General features: G+C 40.6%; 1 protein-coding gene and 1 pseudogene across 3 annotated transcripts in view; both read right to left on the bottom strand.

The window, feature by feature from the left end:
• SENP7 (SUMO specific peptidase 7) overlaps positions 1-26,501 on the bottom strand; it is a 112,854-nt gene that overhangs the window by 73,250 nt on the left and 13,103 nt on the right. For 2 of the 3 annotated variants that reach the window (XM_088481137.1, XM_088481138.1), the window contains exons 5-6: positions 24,918-25,109; positions 5,892-5,989 (exon numbers count right to left, since the gene is read on the bottom strand). In XM_088481137.1, the coding sequence (XP_088337263.1) occupies positions 5,892-5,989; positions 24,918-25,109 (290 nt within the window). The remainder of the gene's footprint in view (positions 1-5,891; positions 5,990-24,917; positions 25,110-26,501) is intronic. The other variant, XM_088481139.1, reaches the window with a different exon arrangement.
• Positions 229-2,129, bottom strand: LOC148513988 (uncharacterized; annotated as a pseudogene).

Below are 26,501 nucleotides of genomic sequence, written 5' to 3'. Positions count from 1 at the left end.
AGATACAGCAAGAACAATACCTTCCAGAGACGGACGTCGTTGAGGAGCCTGTTGGGAGTGATCCTTCTCCCCTTTCAACCAACTCAATTGTTTATAGAACCAATGAAACAGAATTGATTAGAAGCGCGCTTTACAAAAACATTACTTCTATGGTGTCATTTTAAAATATTAAAAAGGCACAAATTTTGAAATATTAAAAAAAAGTTTAATTTTAATAAAGGCCTTTTGGATAAGTTGCATAAGAAGTTTGAAAGCCTTACTTCCATATTTATTGCATAGGAAATAATGTCGCACAAAATACCACACAAGTAAAAAACAAACAATAGTATAAAAAACAGAAAAGAGCACATTTACTTCAGAGCACAATGTAGTCCATATGTATGTCTGGATTGATATTGTTGAAGCTCATATTATGAGCATAGACAATGTGAACATTGTTAAGTGCGCATATAGCTGTGAGGCATTAAACAACCCTTTAAAATAAAACAAATAGGTCCACAATTTTTAGTTATATCCTTGTTTACACCCACAGCATATCCTTAAAGAAATAACACAACAAAACCAGTATCCATAAAATTTTAAACATAATCATATCAGATAGGTCTAGTTAACATCACTAGATACATTTGAATACCAGTTACATATTTCTCTATACTCTAAACTCTCTGTTCTTGTCAGGAGTAAGTTCCTGTGACAGAGTATTAGTAGACAAAGTATCTTTAAATAATTGACCTTCAATTACATTATCTAATGTACAATCTGTAAATGTTGAAGGTGACTAAGGTGTTTGCGCATGTTTGGATATAGGTCCCGATGAAGCTCGACATTTTTCTTGTTGAGCATACTGGAATGTTGTTTGCCCAAATGCTGTGGGGGACTTTACATGTTGCACATACTGGGATGTAGTTACCCCAAATGCTGTGGGAGACTTTGCTTGTTTGCTTCTTACTGGGATGTAGTTGCCCCAAATGCTGTGGGGGGCTTTGCTTCTTGCGCATACTGGGATGTAGTTTCCCCAAATGCTGTGGGGGACTTTACATGTTGCACATACTGGGATGTAGTTACCCCAAATGCTGTGGGAGACTTTGCTTGTTTGCTTCTTACTGGGATGTAGTTGCCCCAAATGCTGTTGGGGGCTTTGCTTCTTGCGCATACTGGGATGTAGTTTCCCCAAATGCTGTGGGGGACTTCACGTGTTGCACATACTGGGATGTAGTTGCCCCAAATGCTGTTGGGGGCTTTGCTTCTTGCGCATACTGGGATGTAGTTGCCCCAAATGCTGTGGGAGACTTTGCTTGTTGCGCATACTGGGAAGTAGTTGCCCCAAATGCTGTGGGGGGTTTTGCTTGTTGCGCATACTGGGATGTAGTTGGCCCAAATACTGTGGGGGATTTTGCTTGTTGCACATACTGGGATGCAGTTGCCCCAAATGCTGTGAGAGACTTTGCTTGTTGCGCATACTGGGATGTAGTTGCCCCAAATGCTGTGGGGAAATTAGCGTGCTGCCCATACTGTGATGTATGCTCAAATGAGGTGGGAGACTCAGGTTGTTGCACATACTGGGATGGTTCCCCAAATGAGTTCAGGTAATTAGCTTGTTGGGCAAAATGGGTGGGTTGTGGAACATGTGTTGGTGTGGAGTGGATTGTGCTCAATATTTAAGCAAAAAAATTGCGGTTATCGCGACTAAGCCTTTCTTGCATAGCCATCATCTCCATTAACAAATTACTATGCATTTCTCTCTCATTGGCAATGAGCCGCTGCAGTCTGTCATCCTGTCATCCTGAGTATTTATCATGGCTTTGGTAGCAACCTCTACTTTGCTCCTCTTCTTTTTACGTGTTGGCACTGTGAAAACAAAGTAAAAGAGAGAAAACATTGAGCAACAGATGTTAAAAATATTTGAAACACAAAATAAATGGCCCAAATTCAAAAGCAGCACGTCTCCTTGCATGCGGTAACCATCCTCGATTACAAGCTGAACGAGGAAACAATACGGTTTCATTCAAACACCCTGTACCTGTATAATATAGAAGCATTAAAGTAATGCTTTCATTAACCCAATGGCCAAAATATTAATTTATTTTTACCAGAGATATACTAGAAATTGAACTAGAACATTACATAGATTAAACACACCAGAACATATAGTTAATTGAATTGAACTTACTGTTACTGCGTAGGGTGGGCTTTTCTCCCTGGGTCTGTAGCTCAGACTCTGAATCTTGCCTTTGCAATGGAGCGATCACATCTGTGCCAGTGTTTGGTTCAATGATCATGGTGTTAGATGGGTCCTAATCTGGGTCATCATTAAATAGGACCTGCGATAATGCCGGGCTCTGCAGGCTGCTCTCAGGAGTTGTTGAAGGCGTGCCTGTCGTTGTGGCAGACAGTGTGCCAGCATCACTTGATGAAGATAGGGCAATGGGGTTGCATAGTGCTGTGTGCCCAAAAGCGGAACTGCATAAATCATATAAGGGCCACTCCATCCTTCCCACACCACTGCAATTAAGATTGTGGTCATGAACCTTTGTATATTGCTTCTTTAGGCTCTTTAGTTTATTAAGGACTTGCTGCTGTGTCTTCACAATTCCCCCGGCTGGCCAGGATTTTTGCAATGTTGCCATAGATCATGGCATCCTTAACAGTGCCTGTGATTTGAGCTTTTTATTTCCTCCTCTCCCCTCACATGTAAGAGCTCACGGACATCCTCTTCCTTCCAATGTGACATGATCTGCAACCACCTGTTCACAGCTGGCAACCCTCTCCTCTCCGAACACCTGTAACTCCCCTCCTCAGCTCTCCAAACACCTGGTACTGCACTCTCTCCCCTGTCAGCACCAAATTCACCTTGTAGTGCAGGACTCTCTGTAGCATGTATGGCAGCTGTTCCGGCACCTAAAATCAGCCTTGTACCACTGCACTGTACCAAAATCCACCTTGTAGCGCCATGTGTGGAGTCTGTCCTCACCTCTCCGGCTGCTGCTGCTGATTTCATCAACAGGCAGCCGCGTCCGGCCAATCACAAGCTGTTTGGTGAAGCCCGGGAGTAAATTCCCAGGTAGCACCATTCAGACATAAGTCCCGGAAAATTCCTTGGTCGATTGAAGGGTCGGCTCCCGGGTACCTTTCAGACATAAACGGTAACCCGGGAATTTGGCTGAGGCAGGCCAAATTCCCTGGATTCTCCGTATGTCTGAAAGGGGTATAACTAGTCGCAATAACAAAAACACTACAACCTATAAAATCTCTGTAGGTAGATGGTGAAGTCCTGGGATAATGCTAGCATCTTTCCTATCGCTGTGACTTATGTTGAAGAGCAATACTCCTGGATTTGAGTCAGTGTATGTGACAGTAAACAAAGTGTTAGAAAAATGAGGGTGATGAAAATTAAGGATTGCGAAGAGCTGAGCATATATTTTGAATAATTTATAGTAAATCCCCAGAGTATCTCAGTGTGCTAGGACTGCTTGCATGTTGTCTAAATAGGCAGTCATTTGACTATTGAAATCAACCTTGTGAAGGTGTAAGGTGCTATTGCCAAATCAAAAACCATCACTGTTCATTTAAACAGTTACTCCATCAGAGTCTTCGGGGCCTCCTGTAACTTTAGTGGAGAGTCACAAAATTAAACAAATCTTTTAGGACTATTTTGACAAAATAATATACAGTAATAACCAATAGGAATGTGAATCCGACAAGAGTGAATATTTACAATTCATTTGCCCAGGGTTATCTTTACCCATGATTGGTAAATATGTTGTCTAAAGAGTTTGGTGGCTTGGGATATCACCTCCCGGGTTGGTATTCGAAGAACTTCAGGTTCTCTAAGTGCAGACAACGCCCACTGCCCATATCCACCTCTGCTGGTTATGAATTGGCCTACTGAGTCACAAGTAGAAAGAAAGGGCTTCTTAGATGGGATATTATGTTTTTTTTATTACCAAAGACCTCCAAGCCTTTGGGTATGCCTTCATCTCTTTTATAAATACAGGACTGAACAAGTCCTAAAAATGCAGAGACCCAAGGCCTAGATATGCTAAACCAGATCTTAAGAGCATTCTGACCTGCACATATTGTTTACACTAATAAATGATTGGCCTATAATGAGGGCAGCTATACAGGCTGCCTTTAACAAGGCTCTCTTAGAAGCCACTGTGGTATCCAATAAATAGCAAATACATAAATGTTTCTATTCGCTAGAGCCACACATATTTGCAGTACTAGTGTTAGCGCAGATAACCAAAGACTCTCTGTTCTGTATACATATATGGCATTAATATTGCCACAGAGCTTTCTCTTCTGTTCTATTTACCTCCTTCTCTCTGCTTTGTCTAGTGAAAAAGCAGGGGCTCATCGCATCTGTCATTTTACAATGAACTTTACCTGTAATGTACACATTGGTAAAACTGATTATTATAAAAATGCCAGGACAATGTCTGTGACACGTAATATTGGGATATCTGGTATCTAAAAATCAGGTAACCTTCCCAGACTATTGTGGACTTACAGGTGAGAAAACAATAGTTCAAAAAGGGGAATTGGACTCATAACCACCAGACGCACTGTGGTCACTTGTAATTCGGTGTATTTATCTCTTTTAGAAGATGCATAGTATACATCATCTCCTCTGAGCCCCCATCTACCGCCTTTAAAAAGGCACATGGAATAAAATCATAATTAGAAAGAGGTCTCTTGGTTCCATACAAAAGCACAGGTGTCAAGGTCAGATGTGGTGAGGGAAGAAAGTTTTCACTAGCTCAGACTTACGTTGCTGTTTACAGAGACTAGCTGCCTAACCCAGTAGCTATAGCAAAGTGATAACTCTTTTCTAGAACAAAATGGAACATGCCACAATGTAATCTGTATGATTTACTGTTCAAGTCAAAACGCTTAATAATGACAAGCATTCTAGATACTGTGGGCCAAATGTAATAGGGTGAAAGCTTAGAAAATGTGAGAGTTTAGCAGTAAACTCTCACATTGGTCGAGTTTTATCTTCAAAATGGGAAAACATCTGGATAAGATTTTAAATAGTGAGTTTTTTGAGTATGAAAAACATGCGAGTTTGCTCTGTTTCTTTGTTCTCGGACTCTATTACATTGGCAGAGTTTAAAAAGTATGAGAAAACTCACATTTTCGAAACTCTCATCCTATTACATTTGGTCCTGTATGTGTATCTAATTTCTTAGGACGTAAAAAAAACAATTGTAAAATCTAGCATATACCAGGCCTTACCTAGTACATGCTACAGTAGATTAAATTAATTCCATGGCAAACCAATAAAAAATCCACAGGCAATTTTCTTTATGAAAAGTATAAATATATTATTGTAACTTTAATATCTGGATATCTTTGAAATCGGTGGCCACAGTAATTTGTATCGGATATTAAACTCTGACATCTTACATAATTAAATTAGGTTGATTAGAAACATTGCTTTGCATTTCTAGTACATTCAGTGGAGATAATTACATGCTTTTGTACACATATGTATTTTTAGAATAGAAGTATGATTATGTGTAAGCTCCAATGGGGCAGAGATCGACATTAAATGCTCTTTACAGCACTGTAAAAATTGGTGACACTATACAAATAATAATAATCAGTGCTCCTATGTATTTTATATGTAAAATTTGTGGGGGTTCCAGTATTTCAGGAGCAGCAGTTAATCTAACAGTGTTGGATAATTACTCAGTCCAAAGGTAAATTTTAATTAATAAATATTTGTTTGCGCCCTGTGTAGGTTTACTTTTTTTTATTGTTAATCTGTATGTAATAGTTCTAACATGTATTAAGCAGCATATTTTCTGCCTTGCCTAGTAACAAGTCCCTACTTCAAAATGAAAGTTATTTCTTAAAAAAATAAAATAAATAATAATAATAAAAACCTTTAGACTGCAGTGTTCTTTTTTCAGGGCGTTTAGTGCCAACATCTACTTCCCGAGAGGATTCTGCTTCATTTTGAAGCCCAGTATTATGTTCTATCCTGAAAAATAAGTACAGAACAAAAAACACATCAATAATATTAAAAATAAATCTTTAGGCCTCGCTTAAAGAGGGATGCACAGAAATGAATTTAATTAACGTTAAAGTTGCTCCAAGTTTTAAGCTGCTCTGACTGACTGATCCCTTAGTTTATTTACAAGAAGCAATAATCACTTATTTGTAATCCATGTTAATTTAGGAAAGAAAAATAAATAAATCATAATATTTATGGAGTGTCTAGTTTAATCCAAGAATTATTTTAAATTGGTGTTTTAACTGATTTTATTATTGTGAAATGAAAGTCCAGAAGCCATGCCTGCCAGGGCAACATGGTGCTTCTGTGTTTTACAAAATCCAGCATACTCAGAGCTGCTGGCATGCTGGTACTTGTAGTTTCAAACAGTACTTATTCTACTTTTAATTTATAAGTATGAGGGTGGTTCAATAAGTAAGGTAACAAGACCTCTCATGTATAATGTTCTCTATTTCACTCTGATTTCCCGCCAGGCCAGAGCAGGTAGACCACTGCTTCACCTCACGTCCATTAGACTGCGCCTCATATCAGCATGAGTTGTAATATGGCAGAATCATGGACAAACATTGAATGTGATCAGATTTCTGCGTCTAAAGGGCACATCAGCAGCTGAAATTTATAGTCAACTTGCCGAGGTGTATGGTGATAACGTCATGTAACGGAAACAGGTTTGGTGCACTGTGTTTGATCATGGCATGACAGACATTCAAGATGAGCAGCGATCCGGCAGGCCCAGAACGCCCACCACAGATGACAATTTGTGCCGCATTGAAGGCCTGATTCATGAGGACAGATGCATTAGAGTTAGTGATATTGCTGACAAACTCAACATCTCAGTGGGTACTGTGCACAACATCGTTCATGAAAAAGTGTCACTGGGTACTGAAGCAACTCACAGAAGGTCAAAAAACGAATAGTATGGATTGGTCACTTGTGTACATGACGCGGTACCATGAGAGTATAGGGAGTGCAGTTCCTGCAGCGTATTGTAACAGACTATGAAAAGTGGGTGCATCAAGTCACAACGGATGCAAAGCAAGTATCCATGAAATGGAAACATGCAACGTCCACACCTTCAAAGACAGGGAGATACTGTGAATGTTATCCACTATCGTGACACATTGAGCTGGTTGCAGAAGGCAATTTGACGAAAACTACCTGGATTGCCCCGAACAGGTGTCATATTGCCACACGCTTGAGTGGTTATAGCACTACCATTGGGAGGTACTGGACCATCTTCCCTACAGCCGTGAACGGGCATAGAGTGATTTCCATCTCTTTGGACCAATGAAAAAGCAACTGGGGGGAAAGGCGATTCACAACCAACAGTGAAGTTCAGCAAGCCGTTATGTCCTGTTTTTTAGGCGCTTGACACGGATTTCTTCTATGCCAAGATAGATGCCTTGGTGTACTGTTGGAAAAAATGCTTAGACAAGTATGGGGACTATTTGGAAAAATAATCGGTACCAAGGCCATGCTATTGATTATACATATATGTACGAGTTGAATAATTTTACACAATGACAGGTCTTGTTACCTTATTTATTGAACCACCCTCGTATTATCGCAGGTTCCAACTGGAATACCAGAAATATTCCCATTGCTATTCAGCATAAGTGTGGTATAACTTGAGAAGTGAGGCAGAAGGATTTAGCAGGCCCAATTTCCCTATGGGGATGGTTTCACTTTCAAGGGATCACACGCTGTAGATGCATTTTGTTAACTGTGCCCAGCATGGCAAAGCATATATTTTTTTACACACAGCTGGCCTTAACACTAACTGCAAATGAAATTCATACTGTTACTTTGAATTCCCATTAATATGCATTTAGGACCATGCCGCTATTAGTATTTCTCTACAATCGCCCATCACTTTCGTCAGCCTCCCGCCTTTGGCGCTTCCACTCTTATGTGTCCAAATCAGAAATTTTTCACAACTTTCTAGTACTTAAATTGAATGAATATCTCCTTGACAATGTAGATCATTGGGATAACCCGCTGCTTTTTTGGGAGGCATCTAAGGCAGTGATGCAGGGCCACATCATTAATTATGTTTCCAGGAAACAGAAGGAGGCTGCAGATCACTATCAATTCCTTCAGGCGTCTATGGCCTCAGCTTTTCAGATACAGGTTGAGTCTCCCATATTCAAATATTCCGAAATACGGAATATTTTTAGCATGACTGAGAAAGTGAAATCTTTGCTTTCTGATGGTTCAATGTACACAAACTTTGTTTAAAGCACAAATTATTAAAAATATAGTAAAAAATAACATTCAGGCTGTGTGTATAAGGTATATATGAAATAAATTAATTTCAAGTATGTACACTTTTTTTGATGCACAAAATTATTAAAAATATAGTATAAAATGACTTTCAGGCTGTGTGTATAAGGTGTATATAAAACATAAATGCATTCTGTGTGTATGTTTGGGTCCCATTTCCAAGATATTTCATTATTTTATGTAAATATTCCAAAATACGGAATATTCAGATATCCAAAATACCCCTGGTCGCAAGCATTTTGGATATGGGAGACTCAACCTGTATATACATCCAGTCCTCACAGGGAGTCTTTTGAAGCATATAAACAGGCAAGTAGGCTGCTGGAATCATTCCTTTTATCCCAGGCCAAGGGGCATATGTATCAAAGCTTGATGTGAGATAAAATTGTGAGATATACATCACCAACCAATCAGCTTCTAACTTACATTTTGCAGGCTGTGTTTAAGAAATGATAGTTTGCGAAATATATATCACCAACCAATCAGCTCCAATTTTATCTCACATCAAGCTTTGATACATATGCCCCCAAATGTAAAATAGATTATGCCAAAAATAGATATTTCTGCTGGGGAAATAGACCAAATAAACTGATTGCTACTATGTCTAAGGCTGGGAAATGGAGTTTTGTTCTTACCACTAAGGATCCCACGTCATTGGCTATCTATACTCAGACAAAAGCAATTTCTGAACAATTCCAGAAATATTATGAAGACCTATATAGCGCTAGGTCGGTTGACCCTGTCAGGGCCGGCTCCAGAGGTCGGAGCACCCTGTACCGGCTCTTTCCAGTGCGCCCTATGGGGGCGTGACCTAATTACCATAGGATACGTCCCCCCCTACGTTATGCTATTATTAGGAGGCGTGCCCGCCTCCAAATAACGTCAGGCTGGGGGGAGCCTCACTAGCTGGGCTTCCCCCAGCCCCTTTCCCGTCACTGAATGGATGTCGTTTGCATGCGTGCAGCATCCATTCAGAGTCTCCGGTACCGCCACATAGCTGCGGCGGTCCCCAACCTCCCAATTTGACAACCCACGGGCCACTTCGGCCTACGGGTGGAACAGCGGGAGTGCAGTCCCGCTGAAATCGGGATGTTGGGGAGGGGTGCGCCCTCTATGGGTGGTGCCCCTGTGCGACCGCACAGTTCGAACACCCCTAGAGCCAGCCCTGGACCCAGCTCTCCAGGACAAACTGTTGGCAGAGGCGTGTCTTCCCAAGCTGACAAGTGAGCAGAGGGATCTGTTGGATAGGGATATTTTCCTTACTGAGCTTAATGAGACCATCTCAAATCTTCAGGCTCATAAGGCACCTGGTCAAGATGGGTGTTCAGGCGATGCATCATGATATAACCCCCACATTAGAACTTTATAAACTTATTGATAGAAATCCCCACCCCCCACCTTACCCTACATTCAATACTGCATATACTATCTTTTTACCAAAACCGGATAAGGATCCGCAGTCAGTGGCTTTTACAGACCAATCACTTTACTCAATTTAAATTTAAAAATACTGGCTAAGATAATGGCCACGCACTTACAGTCTATACTTCCAGACCTCCTTACATCCCATTAGCTTGGCTTCATGAAAGGCTGACATTCAGCTAAAGACATTAGAGCAGCCATAGCAGCCACTGTAGCCTCCTTCTCTGACCCTATTCTAATAATATTTTCCTTAGACTTTATTGTCATAAGGCGTATGATACGGTCCTCTGGTCACACCGGTACGAGGTTCTAGCGTGCAGAGCATTTGGCCAAGACTTTATGGATCTAATCCGCTACTTTTATGCTTCTCCTAAGACCTCTGTGTTGTTGAATGAGAAACAGGGAGGGCATGTGGTACTCGGCTGGGCTACCACCTATCATCTCTTTTTTAACCTGTCCCTTGACCCCTTGCTACGACTTCTTCAACAATCACTGATATTCCAAGCAGCTAAGTGGGAACTCAGGAACTAAATATTATTGCTTTTGCAGAGAACGTATTACGATACTTGTCCAAACCCATTTGCTGAAATTACTTCAGGATTGCGGGGCAATCTCGGGTCTACAAGTTAACTCAGAGAAATATGTTGCCATTTTTCTTAAGCCAGGTTATATACGTCCTTCCTGTCACGGTAGCACTTCTTTCGAACGGGCAACAAAAAGTTTCACTTATCTTGGTGTTCAAGTTACTAAAAACCAGTCTTCCTTTTATCTCATGAATAGATCCAGGGCACTGGCAGCTCTGTGGACCGAGTTGGGGGGTGGGGTCGTCTCCATCTCTCGTATTTAGGTAGGCCTATTTTGTTGAAAATGGTGTCCTTCCTTAGGATAATGTACCTTTTACAGTCCCTTCCCCTTTTTATCATCTTTGTATCCTCCAAAATGAGAAATCGCAAATTTAGTAATTTCATCTGGAATCACAAGCGCAGGAAAATTGGCCCTAATCGTCTGCAGAAAAGCAAAATCAAGGCGCGTTGACTTCAAAGTAGAAAACTTTATTGACCATAGGGGTCAGGAGGGTGTCTATCATGTAGGTTGGTGGAGGAGCGGCCCAAGCGGGCCCGCTGCCTCCTCCATTTTTGGGGACCGGGTCAGCGGTTGGTAGCAGCAGGGCCGGCGGCTGGGCCCCTTTTCTTTTGTTCAGGTTGTGCAGTAGCAATAGCAGGGAGGCTCCAGTCCCGGCAGTCACCCCCTGACGGCGGCCCTGCATGTGACATTACCAAACCTTCTGTTTGTTATATGTCCTTTGGATTCTTTTGTATAAATATTATACAATGTTTAGCATATTGTGTTTTGTATTACACTCAGGAAAAAAGTCCCTATGTCTGATATGCTTCTGAGTCAATAAAAATAAAAGTTAATATGCATTTAGATGGTTTTACACAGCATTATAGTATCACACAAGGCAAACATGGAAAATGTGAATTGCAAGCAGAGGGGTCAAGCAACAAAAGATTGTAAATGAAGTTCTGAGGAAGCTATTCTGCAACTAAAACAAAGAAGGAGCACACAGAGTAGGACAACCATGGAACCTCTAAAAGGACAAGTGGAAGGTTGTGGGGAAAAATGTACATTGTGTTATATGTCTCACTACAGGTACCAATCGTCATGAGGAATAAAGATCAGTATAGGGTAGACGTGAGATCTTCATCTTAAAGGCCTTCAAACTTAATTATGTACTGCTAGTAAAACATCATCCAATAATAGTACTCGCCCTCAATTGTAAAAATACTGATGCGCACTCCAAGGGGTACAGTGTTCTCCCCACGCTTTATTTGTTGGGTGCTCCGCCCGGCAAAAACCCCCCACTGCCCGGCAGTTGAGCTGCACTGAGAACTAGAGGCGGTGCATTGCACCGGGGCCTGCACCCGCCACTAGTGTACCACAAGTGTAGGGCAGACCGCAGTGAGTAGCGGTCTCCCCTACAGAGAAACAAACACACAGCCGCCAGCGGCACCTGTGTGTTTGTCATAGCAGCGCAGCCAGCCAATGAGAGTCATATAGACTCCGATTGGCAGCAGCGGCCACGGAGGGAGCAGGCTAGAGCTCACTCATGAGCTTCCATTCCGGCTCCCCCCGGCAGCGGTTGATTGGAGAGACGTCATGACTTCTCTCCCATAGTGCAGAGCGGGCCGGGAGCGGCGGTCGTTGGCTGGAGCGGGGTTCAGGTAAGTTGTCCATTTTTTTTTTTCTTTTGTGAGTATGCGTTACTGTATAAAGGGGGCTGCTACTGGGGGCACTGTATAGGGGGGCTGCTACTGGGGGCACTGCATAAGGGACATTATTTAAGCCTGGGGGTACTGCATAAGGGGCCAGTCTGGGGGCACTACATAGGGGCACTACTTCAGCCTGGGGGCACTGCATAAGGGAAAGCTAAATTACAAGGTGCACTGTATAAAGGGGAAAACTACAGGGAACAAAGTATAAAGGGCACAAATACAGGGGGCACTGCATAATGGGCACTTTTGACTGAGAGCCAGTGGGGGAGCAGCCTGAGACCTGTTGGGCTGGATTGGTAAGGGAGATACACCTTTTCCCAGCACGCATAATTGAGAAGGCCCCCACCCGGCTACTTTTTGATGCCACCCCGCTGGAAAAAATTTCTGGGGAGAACATTGGGTATATTTATTAAAGGCCAGTTTTAACCCATTTTGATTGATTTAAAAATCGATCAATATCGATGTTGTGTATGTGGGGATAAATCACACATTTACCTATACCCCAAAAAAAATAAAAAATAAAAAATGGTCTGTTAGTAAATGTATGATTTAGCCCCAGAAACATAGCATCGATTGAAAATTGATTTAAGTTGATTTTAAGTAGATCAAAATCGATTACAATCGACCTTTAGTTTCTATACCCCAAGGCCTCTGTTCACTATGCAAAGAGTAATGCCTATCCACTAGAAGACAGGCAAAAGACTGCACGATTATGACATTGTAATCGTGCAGTCGTTTGTCAGTCTGTGATGTGCCTACACTGCAGTCGTTCAGTGTAGGCACAATCATCTGCAAACATGCTGAACCTGACGTTATCGTCAGGTTGACCAGCATGTTTGACCGATGATAGATGTCTAAATTACCAATTTTTAAAATCTGCAAACGATTTTAAAATGATTATCGAACGATATCGATATCGTTCACTCACTCGTTTTAATCGTCTAGTGGATAGGCACCTTAAGGCACTAAGTTAAAAGTTACGTCAACTTAAAATTCTCTTCTATACATTGCTTGATCTATTCTCCAAATAATGTGCAGAGGGGATGGACTGCGAACTACTTCAAAGTGCATTTTACACCAGGTACAGAGAGAACACAGAACTCCTGAATAGAAAAAGTAACCATGCTTACCCAAAAATAAAATAAAGAAAGGAGCAGGTAGCTGGGGGAAGTACTATTTTGCTACATATTTTATAATTCATTTTACTTCTCTGTGGAACACTTTAAAGTGCCTCAAATTCCAAATATTACAGGAGGCTTTTATTTTTAATTTTCTGGAACCATCTCAAGCCAGAACTTTTACATATGTATTTGTTAATTCTGGCAGTAATTTTACGTAAAGCAAATTGAATCTTAGGTTTAGAGGTCCTTCAAGATTAAATGTGCAATAATCAGATCTGACAATGTGTTTTAGAATTTAAGAGAATCTTATGAAACATCGGATATAGATTAAGGACAAAAGGGTAGGTTTTGAGAACAGGAAGCTGAAAATAAAATTACAAAAGAAGCCTATGGGCCATATTCAATTAGCCACGGGAGTTCACCCGCGACTAATGGCCGGCCCAAAGTCCCGCGGCGCGGGGATTAGCTATTCAATTAAATAGCTTTTTCCCCGCGTCGTAAAATCGGGACTCGTGCGCGTAAACACACTGATTCCGTGAAAACAGGAGAATCAGTGTGTTTTTCCCTCGCACGCGAGGCCGATTATGCAGTTTTTCCATGGATTTTACCTTGCACCTCCATGAGGTGCGTGGTAAAGTCTGACTGCGGAGACTCCCGCGCGAGGAATCCCCCCTAACTGAATTGGATCAGTGCGACAATTAGTCGCAGGTGAACTCCCGCGGCTATTTGAATATGGCCAACAACACTAACAGCTAACGTTTAAAAAAAAAAAAAAACTAGTTAAGCTAGTGTTTTTAGGTTAGTCTTCATTCGTGCTGAACATGCTTGATAGAAATAGGTCCTGCCCACTTATAGACCAAATCAAGTGTGTTCCACAGAGGAATGTGCAAGAGATATGTTCAAAATGCAAGTAAAGCATCTTTGAAGATTAAATAACCAAATGACTTTAACCTTCGATGAACTAGGTGGGGTGTGTCATACCCTAGCAAGATCTAAACTCCTTAAACCTTTAAAAAAATAATACTGTGCGAAAGTTGCCGTTTCATGTAGCTGGAGCTGTGACGTTGCCAGTGATTCAAACGTGTTCCAAAAATGTTTTTCATAATAAAACAGTTTTATTTTTGTTTTCTGGGGTTTTTAAAAAAAAAAAAGAATATCAAGAGTTTAATCCATTTTTATTATTTTGTTTTATTTTTATATCTTTAGTGACAAGAATCGATGTTATGACAGTCGAAACTACAGTCGTACTAAATTAGTACACTTATGGTTAAGTATAGCATAGGAATGAGATACCCCACATGGGTCGCCATGTTGATTTTTTTTTCCATCTGGTTCACAGAAGGTTAAATGAGTAATCAAGAAACACTGGAATAAAAAAAAAAAAAAAAAAAAAGTATAAATAAGAGACTCTCTCGCCAAACTACTAGACACAATAAGTGCTCATACAGTATTTTTAAAACTAATCTGTCTCTAAATCCTATGTTAAAAATTGCAGAACATTGTAAAATCATTTTTTTAATAAACTGAGAAATTTTTAAATATTAGAAAAAAAAAACTTGTGAAAAGAAATAAATGGTGGGTCACTATAAATCAGAAAGATCTTGCCGTTAGAATTCATATATCAGCTATTGAAATTTGTACAAATATTTTCTCCTGTTGTTTTCATTCAAGTTTTAAAATAATTATATCTTTGTTTTAAGTGAATGTAACAAGATGAGTAACTAGGCATACAGTGTACACAGTGAAACCCCAAAGAACATTTATCAAAGGGACAAATTATGATGCTATTCTGCTAAGGAATAATGAGAATCTTAAGGGATTCTGTAGAGGAAAGTTTCTCATTATATTAATGATGAGATCATCCATAATACAAATGACTTATCCTGAGTGTAAAACAAAATAACATCAGTGTTATAGAGTTTGTGTGGAACGGGTCTCCTATTTATGAATCAATATATATTGTGCTATTGGTTCATAGCTGTTTTGCTTAAGACAGGCCATTTCAAAAACTGAATTGTTCATATACAAATCAAAAATAGTATGTATTGTTTTGGCAGTGCAACTAGTATTCAAATGTGAAATATCAATCACATCATTATGTATGTACAGGATCAGTCTCTCTCAGATCGCCACAGCATTGAACGGAGAAATGTCCATCATTTTATCATAAGTAAAACACTGGCAGTGTATAACAGAAAGTCAGTGACACAATACTGCCTATGTCTATGACAATGCATATGAACTGTGCAAATGGAATGTAGTCATTATAATCGATAGTAACTAAGCCGAGAAGTGACCATGTCAACATGATGAATGCAGGCACCAGGATGCAGATAAAGCATTTTAATCAGGTGGGCATTATAACTTATACATGCTGCATTATGTATACACATGCACACATTTGATTTAAAAGCAATACAAAAATAAAAGTATTAAAGTACCTAGCTGCTATTTTATTGTAGATTAAATACTCAGAGTAGTAATTCCTAGATACATTTTATTTGACCTGCAAAGCAATATATAGACTGGCTCCCCTGCAGATGAGTTCTAGTGTCACTGTGGTATCAAACACCCAGCTCCATTAGCTAAAAGATCACACTGCCATTTTATGTATTTCATTATTTATTTTGCTCAGATATAACCCATATAGCTCTTCCCTTACATTTCAGATACATTGTATGTGCACACATTTGTCTGACATAATTACCCATATAAGAAAAAACAAACGCACACATGAATAGCCACACCCACTAATTTGCAGCCTCATACCTGTACATGGGTGTAAGTGTCCTGCAGAAGCTTCTACTGGATCCCACAGTTGCAGGTCACTGGGAATATGACAAGCATGATGCCTCTGGACACTGGTCCCCTGTGATGTGTCAATGGTCATAAAGGAGTTTAATTGCCTCCTTTTTGTGTAACCCACAATGCCTCAAGGAACCTGAAGCACCAAACTATCTTTAGCAGGAACTGGTATCTTGTAGCTTCAACATTAAATTCCATGAGGTGAACTATAAAGTTTCCCATCAGCTCTCAGCAAGGAATGCAGTGAAGCCAGAGTTAAATTGTGGGCATCTTAAAATTGTTCTTGCTACTGATCCCCCAAATAACTAATTATGCCTATTTCTATATTTATTATATAATGAGGGAGATGGAGAGACTGGAAAGGTAGTCAAGCAAAGACATATACCTCAGGATTTTCTGGTAGACAGAAGCCGATTTGCAGCTTTGATTGAAAGACCATCTATAAGGCTGAAAAGGGTATGATGGTCTTTGCAATCAGTCGCTCACTGCCCGGGGAACAGGTCAGAGGCCTGTTGAGAGACACTTTGACTACTGAATGCAAGTGCTGTGCTAAAGACCTTTGTTTTGTGAGAGGAACATTAGGTCACTCCACTCAGAGAGGGAATCATTTTGTGTAGTTCGATCCGGACAGGCCAGGATCTACTTTTAGGTTTATTTCTGTGCTGTTAATAAATATAGCTGTGGTTACTTGTACCAAGGCACTGGTGTACTACTATTTGGCTGCTGCATGACAAGTGCAACTGTTGGGAATAGACTTCTGTTGTGAATTTGCTGATAGTGTCATCGTCATATGCTTAGGTGAGCCAGAATCAGCTTCTCACCTACACCACGAGATACCACAGAAGACATAGTCAAGGCAATGCTACAGCAGCTCAGCAGGAAGCTACCAGGGTGCAGCAATAAGCTATCAAGGCAACAACAATTGGATATTGATGAACTCCGGATGAAACAACAAATGTAGCTTCTAAAGACGTCACAACTAGCTCCAGCTCCATACGAGCTAGTCCTTTCTTAAAAAGATGACAGAGTGATGTTGAAGCATGACAACTCTCGAAAAAATAGCGGAGACAGAAAGTTGGCCTGAAAATCAGTGGGCAGGCCTTTTGGCATCCTTCCAGTTAGGAAACAGCAATAGGCATATCATGACTTTTGAGAAAAGCCAGAACAGATCTATGTAAATCTTATGAAACCTTGGAAAAATTTAGTAGCCCTGTCAGCCACCCTGGTCCCTCAATGAAAATAAATAGTTTTTCGGCAGAATGTATTAAGAATGTTCATCTAGAACAGCTGTGGCAAAAACAGCTGTTCCAGCAATATCCTGATGACTGTTGAAGCTGCTTTACCGCAGCTGTTAGTCATCCTTCTCGTCAAATGTCACTGCACATGTGCCAATCACAGTTCAGGCATGCACAGGATATGTCATTAAAGATCCAGAGCTCCATGGACAGCCGTGGAACAGGTGGAGAGGTAAGCATTAAAAAAAAAAAAACCCACAAGAAAATCATTTTACTGTAGTATTTTATTTCAAAACTGGAGTGTCTGCTATACTGCAGACTACTTGAGAGGGAAAGGGGAATAGGACAGAGGAAGAAAGAGCCAGTGGAGGGGTCTAAAAAGATCCTCATGCTGATCTGTTATAGAAGATAGATTACGACTGCTCAAGACGCCGTAATCCAGTGGTTCCCAAACTCGGGCCACAAGGCACCCTAACAGTCCAGGTTTTAGGGATATCAAATATTGAGCACAGTTGATTAAATCAAATTAACTGAAGTACAAATTAAATCACCTGTGCCCAAGCATGAATATCCTTAAAAACTGGACTGCTAGGGTGCCTTGAGGCCAGAGTTTGGGAACCTCTGTTGTAATCGATTGCATGTAAACTCCAAAATAAAATCTTTTTCATGAAGAACCAATGTGTTGTATGGTTCTGTCAATATTATGCGATAAATTGCAACTATTAAGATAATGAAGGAAATTGTTGCAATATTTCATACGTTACAGCAATGATACATAAAGCAGGAGTTAAAAAAATCTGCATTAAGCTGTTTACTGCACTTTCTTTGTGATCTTTTTAATATTTTTTTTTAGGGGGGTAGGGGGCGACAAAATGGTTGATACATCGGTCCCAAAGCCCTATAAAATACCAGAAGCCAAATTGGAATTGGCGTCTGATGAAATAAAAGAAAAAAAAAAAAAAAACATTTTGGAATTCGATATAAATGAAGAGTCACATAGTGAGTGGTCAAGTCCCATTGTGCTTAATACAAAACCCAACGGGAGCTTATGATTTCTGTAAATTGGATAGTGTGTCTAAAAGACCCTCATGCACGGTGCGATTTTTTTCACAATTTGGTCGTTTTCGATCAGGAACGACCAATCATGTAGAAAGTGTCGTGTGTGAGGATGAATACGATGCCGAAGTGTGCACCCGCCATCGTCGCTGATCAAGTGAACCTGCAGAAAGATTTTGACCTATCATACACGATTTGACACACATCTTTCAGTGTGTGTGCGCATGATGAAGGATGGTCGATTTGTTGACAATCTCGCTGGCCACTCCCCTCCTCCATTTTGTGCCAGACGACGTGGATGACAGTGAGAGGAGCAGCAGCAGCGTGGATAGTCTGGGGAGATTTGCCTTTATTTTGTAGAGAGTATATACACATAGCGCCTGTATGGCATATATTAAACTGCCCCACCAATGTTTATTAACCCTTGCTCCGGAAAATGCACCCAATGCCCCACCAATGTTTATTTACCCCTGCTCCGAAAATGTGCCCACTGCCCCACCAATGTTTATTAACTTGTGTACCACCAAGCTAATTTAAAAAAAAATTAATAAGACCACTCTATGGTAATGATAAATTTGCTATGAAAAAAACTGAAATGTAAAAAACACTAAATATAAATTTTTATAGTAATTAAAAAACAAACATTTTTTTTAATTCAAACTGATAACATTCAAACAAGAAAAACAGTATAAAAAAAAAAATCAAAATAATTTGTGTAGTAAAACAGTTGTTTTTCTGTTTTCCTACAGAGATGACAAGTGTTTGTGGCTGACTAGGTGTTTGTACTACACGAACTTTAAGAAAAAGGCTGTGCTTCATTTCCACAGTTGTTGGCATTTTCAGGCTATTGGAGAGAAGCCTTTCATAGAAGCGGGTATTTTTAAATGACCCACCATCCGAAGCACGGGATTTTTCCCAATATTCACAAAGATGAACTCATAGTTAGCATTCACCACCGCCATAAGTACAAGACTCAAAAACCCCTTGTAGTTGTAATAAAAAGGATCCGCTATTGGCTGGTGGGGTTATGTGGATATGCTTCCCATCGATTGCTCCCCTGCAGTTCCTCACCAATGGTTTGCCACTCCTCCACCGTTGATGGGAATTGGAATAAAAAATAAAGAAAAAATATATAAAATTTTAAAACATGATATTTACACTTTTTTATTCTCTCCTACAACAGTCTGTAACACCTGACCAGGACCTGAGCTATAGCCCCAAAGGTCTGCCATAAGTGAAAGCAAGGCCGAATGTAGTCAGCCTCCTTCCCGAAGATGAGGTTATCGACGCAAGACCCAGTCACAGCCATCGGGACTATTGCAACAAGTCGAGCAGTCCCTCCAAAAAACCCCAGACATGTTTGATAATCTGGGCACACATATTGCCAGTAGTTTCCGGGCTATGGACCCAGATCAGCAGATACACACTGAGCGGATCATATATGATACTGTTATAAGGGGGGGGAAAAAAAAAAAAAAAAACTGGCCAGCAACACAAGGCTTACTGACGAGCCTCTGCCACAGCCAACTGTGCAGTCAGTTCAGAGGATTGTGCCCTCCACATCACAATCAAACCCACCACCCAGCTACCAGCCCACAGCACTGATGGGACCAACCCCATCCCCATCCTGTCCGACTTACCCTATTTCCCAAAACACTTACCTCTCCACATCCTCAGGAGGCTCTCTACAGAGCCATGCTGGAGGTGGACGAGGAGCCACCTCAATTTTTCAATATTGACATGTTTTTCTTTTATTGGTTATATTTGCTCCTAAAAATAACAAGTTTTCTCTCTGCCAATAGCTACTCTATGGTATACGGTGGTGATGACACAGATTGGACACGGTCACTAAACACATGGTTTAAGGACAGATCGTTAGATGCCGGGGCCACAATCTGGACTTGCGCCATGTGTTTCTTGGCTCATTCAATCCGATGTCTGACCCACCGTATACCATAGAGCAGAATAGCTATTGGGACAGATAAAACTTGCTGATAAGGCACTTTTTATACCATGTTGGTTAATAACACATTAAAATGCAGCCATGTTGGTAGCTTTTCATTTCAAATATGCAGCCATAAAGGTTGCCACGTTACATATATACAGCCATGTTGGCTGCTTTTGTTCTACATTTTGTTTAAAAAAAAAAACCATTTTCTTTCACCGGAAAAACATGTATAGTGTTTTTACGCACCTTAAAGTAGTGGTACTTCAGGACATTCACAGTGGCTTTGCAGGTGTCTGGGATGATATGGCCCAAAGCCTGGTGGGAAATGAGGGTCCCAAACTTCAGATCTTCAAAAGGACCTTACTGTAGCCAGGTACCTCAGGGTAGCAATGAGCCTCTCTTCAGCAGGGATGCCCTCCTCATATTCGTATCCTTCCTCCGAATATAGGGGGCTATCAGACGCAGCAACTCCTGGAAGGTGGCGTCATCCATGCACAGGTAGTTGCGGAAATCGTCCAGGTTGTTCTCCCGGAAGCCATTAGCAGCGGGATGTGGGAGTGAGTCTCCCTCCTCATCAGCCACTCCTTCGTCCAACAGGACCTCATCCTCCTCCTTTCCTCAGCTCCATCACCTTTCAGCTTCAGATGGCCATAGGCTAGCAAAAGCTTATAGTAATAGGAATCCATCACCACAGAATAGAATGTAGTATAGAACACACTTTGTTAAAGGCAAGCCAAAAACAAAGCGTTCAGCAGGTATAAACCAAGCCTCACTAGTCACAGAGTAGAATGTGCACATAACTAAAATGGCACCTGCCTTTTATACCCCCTAGTTAAGCCCTCCCATTATTAAAATTCTAGCAGATGAATCGTGAGGTTGTTTGCTGCAAGCAATATACCATTTACGATCTGCAGTCTTTACGACCCATCTATATCGGTTGTACAATCGTTCCGGGTGTGAGCGCAATATCGTATGACCGGGAGAATTAAGGGATTCAAGGGAAATCGCAAACGAGATTGGATTGTTTGCAAATCACACACAGTGTATGGGGGTCTTAAGTTTGATGCCTATCCAATACCTCATGTGGATAAACTTATTGAAAGGCTGGGAATAGCACAGTACTTAACCACTCTAGGTTTAACCAAAGGCTGCTATTGACAGACAGGGCAAAAGAAAAAAAGACAGCTATTTTTGTTCCAATACAAGATTTTGCCATTTGGGGCACCTGTAACCTTTAGAGTATGGTGGATGACATTCTAAGGCCTCGTAGACAGTATGCTGCTGCTTGTTTGGATGAGGTAGTCATCTATAGTCCTGATTGGCAGTCTCACTTACCCAGGGTACAAGCAGTGTTGGACTCCACCCAGGAATGACAGCCAACCCAAAAAGTGTTGCTTAGAGATGGAAGAGGTGAAGTATCTTGGATACACCATAGGCAGAGGTTTGATAAAACACCAACTTAATAAAATTTATGCAATACTAAATTGGCCACGACCCCTAAATAACAAGCAGACGAGAGCTTTCTTAGGATATTTATACTCACCACTGCTGTACCTTTGACTGGCTTTACCAATGGTAAACAGTCAGTTATGGTTAAGTGGAATCCTGAGGCATTTACACACAGACACACAACTGATACCATCTAACACCTCAACTACGAAATGCATTGGAACCTCAGTTTTACTATGGCATATTGCCTGTTATTAACAGATAAGAGACAGTCTGTTTTTAACATTGTACATACTGTTTCATTGGTTTCTATGTCACCCTGAGTTGATGCAAAACTGAATTACACTAATTATTCGAAAGTTCATTTGCAGCATGAGTGAGGGAGGTGAAAAGATGCACTTATGGTACCTTCGGATTCGCTGATATTTGTTCACAGTCCCATTGGGCTGCGTACAATACTGTCCGGATGAGAACGGACTGCACGGGAAGGGCATTGCCAGCATTTCATTGTAACGGCAACACGCCCCCTCGCATCTGATAGGATTGACCCCTAAGTATGTATTCTACACCTATTTTTCCTTCTGAGTACCATAATGAAAAGACAAAAAATTTTGTATAAATATTACATTTTGTATTTAATATTTAAATAAATTGTACCAACAACAATAATATAAATACAAGTATTGAACTAGGAGGCACCCTTTATATAGATAGAGGTCCAAATGGAGCAAGTCATCCTAAAAACAAACAAGCAATGGGCCACTGTTTCTATTCAGGATGACTGGCATTTTGGACCACCCCGACATCCATCTCTGAGAAATGTCCCCCCCCCCTCTTTGCTGATATACTTGCATCATTTACGGTCATTCCTGTTTTATTGACCATTTTATTGCCTTATTATACTGAATATTTAATGGATATACAGTGCCCTGCAAAAGTATTCACCCCCTTGGCATTTTACCTTTTTTGTTACATTACAACCTATAATGTATTTATTTTAATCTGAATTTTATATGATGGATCTGCACAAAATAGTCTAATTTGGTGAAGTGAAATGAGAACAATTATATATAAAAATACAATCTTTATAAATAAAATTCTGAAAATTGGCATGTGCATATGTTATCATCCCCTTTGCTATGAAGCCCCTCAAAAGTTCTGGTACAACCAATTACCTTCAGAAGTCACATCATTAGTGAAATGAAGTCCACCTGTGTGAAATCTATGAGTCACATGATCTGTCAGTATAAACACACCTTTTCTGAAAGGCCCCAGAGGCTGCAACACCACTAAGCAAGAGGCATCACACCATGAAGACCAAGGAGCTCTCATAACAAGTCAGGGACAAAGTTGTTGAGAAGTACAATTCTGTGTTGGGTTATAAAAAAAAATATCCAAATCTTTGATGATCCCCCGTAGCACCATCAAATCCATCATCATCACATGGAAAGAGCATGGTGCCACAACAAACCTGCCAAGAGAGTGCCGCCCACCAAACCTTACAGACCGGACATGGAGGGCATTAATCAGAGAGGCAGCACAGAGACCAAAGGTAACCCTGAAGGAGCTGCAGAGTTCCACAGCAGAGACTGGTGTATCTGTGCATGTGACCACAATAAGCCGTACACGCCATAGAGCTGGGCTTTATGGAAGAGTGGCCAGAAAAAAGCCATTACTTACTGATAAAAATAACAAGACATGATTTGAGTTTGCCAAAAGGCATGTGGGCGATTCCCCAAATGTATGGAGGAAGGTGCTCTGGTCAGATGAGACTAAAAGTTTTCTTCTCGGCCACCAAGGAAAACGCTATGTCTGGCGCAAACCCAACACATCCCATCACCCCAAGAACACCATCCCAACAGTGAAACATGGTGGTGGCAGCATCATGCTGTGGGGATGTTTTTCAGCAGCAGGGACTGGTAAACTGATTTGAGTCGAGGGAAAGATGGATGGTGCTAAATACAGGGATATTCTTGAGCAAAACTTATTTCAGTCTGCCTGTGATTTGAGACTGGGACGAAGGTTCACCTTCCAGCAGGACAATGGCGCAAAGCATATTGGTTTAGCAACACTCGAGCGGTTTAAGAGGAAACATTTAAATGTGTTGGAATGGCCTAGTCAAAGCCCAGATCTCAATCCAATTGAGAATCTGTGGTCAGACTTGAAGATTGCTGTTCACAAGTGGAAACCATCAAACATGAATGAGCTGGAGCAGTTTTACCTTGAGGAATGGGCAAAATTCCCAGGGGCAGGATGTGGCAAGCTCGTAGAAACTTAGCCAAAAGTGATTTGCAGCTGTAATTGCTACAAAAGGTGGCTTGACAAAGTACTGACTTTAGGGGGGTGAATAGTTATGCACGTTGAAGTTTTAGGTTATGTTGTCCTAAATGTTGTTTGATTCACAATATAAAAAGCCCCAGAACTTCACAGTTGTAGGCATGTTCTGTGAATGAAATGATGCACACCATCAAACAATCCATTTTAATTCCAGGTTGTGAGGCCACAAAACATGAAAAATGCAAAAGGGGGTGAATACTTTTGCAAGGCGCTGTATAGAAGGTTTGCACTTTTTCATAAGGTGCTAATGCGCGGGGTCCCTATTCTTAATTTATTAACCATTTTCACGCCGTACACTCCTTTTTCTTGTCTATGTGTGCTGCTTTTTTTGCCTGAAAATACATCTTAGTTGCAAACGGATGCGACAAACCGCTTCACAAGACTGCACTTATTACTTTAATATGCAACTCTTTTAAATCTGTATGTGACCGAATCTGTATACAAAGCACAATGGACCGTGGTGTGGAAAAAAGCCGCAGCCCCTGCATCGTAGCGCTTATACAGATTCAAGACGCACACAGATATACAAGTGTTGTGTATCAACTTAATCAGTGCAGTCTTGTGAAACGGTTTGTCGCATCCATCTGCAACAAAGGCACATTTTTGTGCTAAAAAGACGTAGAAGAGATGCTCAGTCCAAGGCAAGTCAGACAAGACCACGAGCGCAGAGAAGGACGGTTTGGCGTGACTGCAGCAATAGTGTATGAGGATACATCTATATAAACACACATTGCGTAATATATATTTATACTTTTTTTTTTAATCAACGTGAATTGCTTTTCTTTAAATAGTGTATTATTTCTCCTAGATTTATATGTGCTTACTCCATGGCGAAATATGAATATATATTTTATGGAATTTAATTTTCTACTTTATATGCTCAAACACTAGTTCATTGATTTCCAACATGGAAATACTCATATTGGGCACTCTTAATGTCTATTTAGAAATATCATACTGTACCTGGACAAGCCCAAGGTTTCTGAAGAACCTTTCGAAGCTGGATATGCTGATGGGCTTTTAGAGATAGGTGATGAAATGGGACTTATTTGAAACGTTGAATCATTACAAGAGTATGGACCAGTAATATTATTGTGTGGGGATTGTCTTCCTGAATCAGATCCTAGGACATCCGTCAAGATAACTTTGGGTTCCCTGTTGTTTAAATATAACAGATACACACGATAAACATTTTTTATTAAATTCTATTTTTATTTATGTACCGCGCTGCTAAGGTATACAAGCTTAATGTTTCTAAATATTTCTAATGAAAAAAAGCACAAAATACATAGTTATTTAACATGCAGAAAACAGGTCTTGTATATTAAACATTGTTTATAAATAGGAATGACATTTATTTTCAGTTGGGAAATATCTTCAGAGCACGCTGAAGCATGAGGTTTACTTCGATCTGTGCAATTTTTATTTCCATGTTTGTGAATAAACTGCTCACAGATCTGACTGTGTGCAGTAGATTAATAAAGAACCTGTTCAATAATCTCACCATCAGGGATCATGGAGATGTATCAAGCCTTGGAGAGAGAAAGTGGAGAAGTGGCCCAAAGAAAAACAAATCAGTGTCTAACTGTCATTTCAAAGACTGTGCTAAATAAATGACAGTTATAAGCAGATTGGTTGCTTTGGGCAACTTCTTTACTTTATCTCTGTCCAAGACTTGATACATCTCTCTCCCCCCCCTTGCCTTGTGAATTTAAATGTACTACAGTCTCTGTATATGGGCCACTGGGTTGAAAATATATATTTATACAACCTTACCTGTGCCTGGAGTGAGTAGGAATGGCCCTTGGCACCTGTGGACCTGTATTAGGTGCAGCGATCTATCATAGTGTCACTCTAGAGGATAAAAGTCAGGGGGATATGGGAGGAGCTAGATGGAATGTGTCCTGGGGGAAAAACGGTGTTCTTCTGGCAGTTGGTTGCCGTGTGTGGTCAGGCTGGCCAATTAGTAGTCTCAGCCATGTTGTGTTTTGTATAAATAAAATCATAGATCTGCAAACAGGGGACAAGGGTAAACAAGAGTCCACCTGTAACCAAAATCTAATTATAGAGTGGCTATCTAGGACCCTCCGTGGGTAAGGGCTGTTCAGTAAATTATATAGTGGTGAACCCCTTGGCAATTGTTCTTTGTGTTTATTCTGTGCTAAGTGCATACAATATAATTTTCTGCTTTATCTAATGGTCTATGCTTAAGCGATTTTTCAGCCCACCGTGGCTTTCATGCAGATTTAGAAGACTGAATACTACGCCACTTAATGTGATCTTAAGTTTGCAGGGAAAGGTGTAAAATGTATCTAATAAGTGAGCTTGGTGATCCAAACAGCTAAATAAAGTCTCTAACATCCAGAGTAGGTCCTATCTTTAATGTGAAGTTTCCTCCACAATATATATTTTATTTATTTGAACCTCACACAAGGGCATTGTAATGCTGAGACAGGGCCTTCCCCAAACTGCTGCCACATGGTTGGAAACAAACAATTCTCTGTAATGTCATTGTAACACTAAGAAACATATACAATTGGGAGCAGG

This window comes from Taudactylus pleione, unplaced genomic scaffold, assembly GCF_031769625.1.
Source record: "Taudactylus pleione unplaced genomic scaffold, aTauple2 ptg000265l, whole genome shotgun sequence".
Lineage (NCBI taxonomy): Eukaryota > Metazoa > Chordata > Amphibia > Anura > Myobatrachidae > Taudactylus > Taudactylus pleione.
Note: the sequence above shows the minus strand (reverse complement) of the source record. Positions and strands in the feature narration are given on the sequence as shown.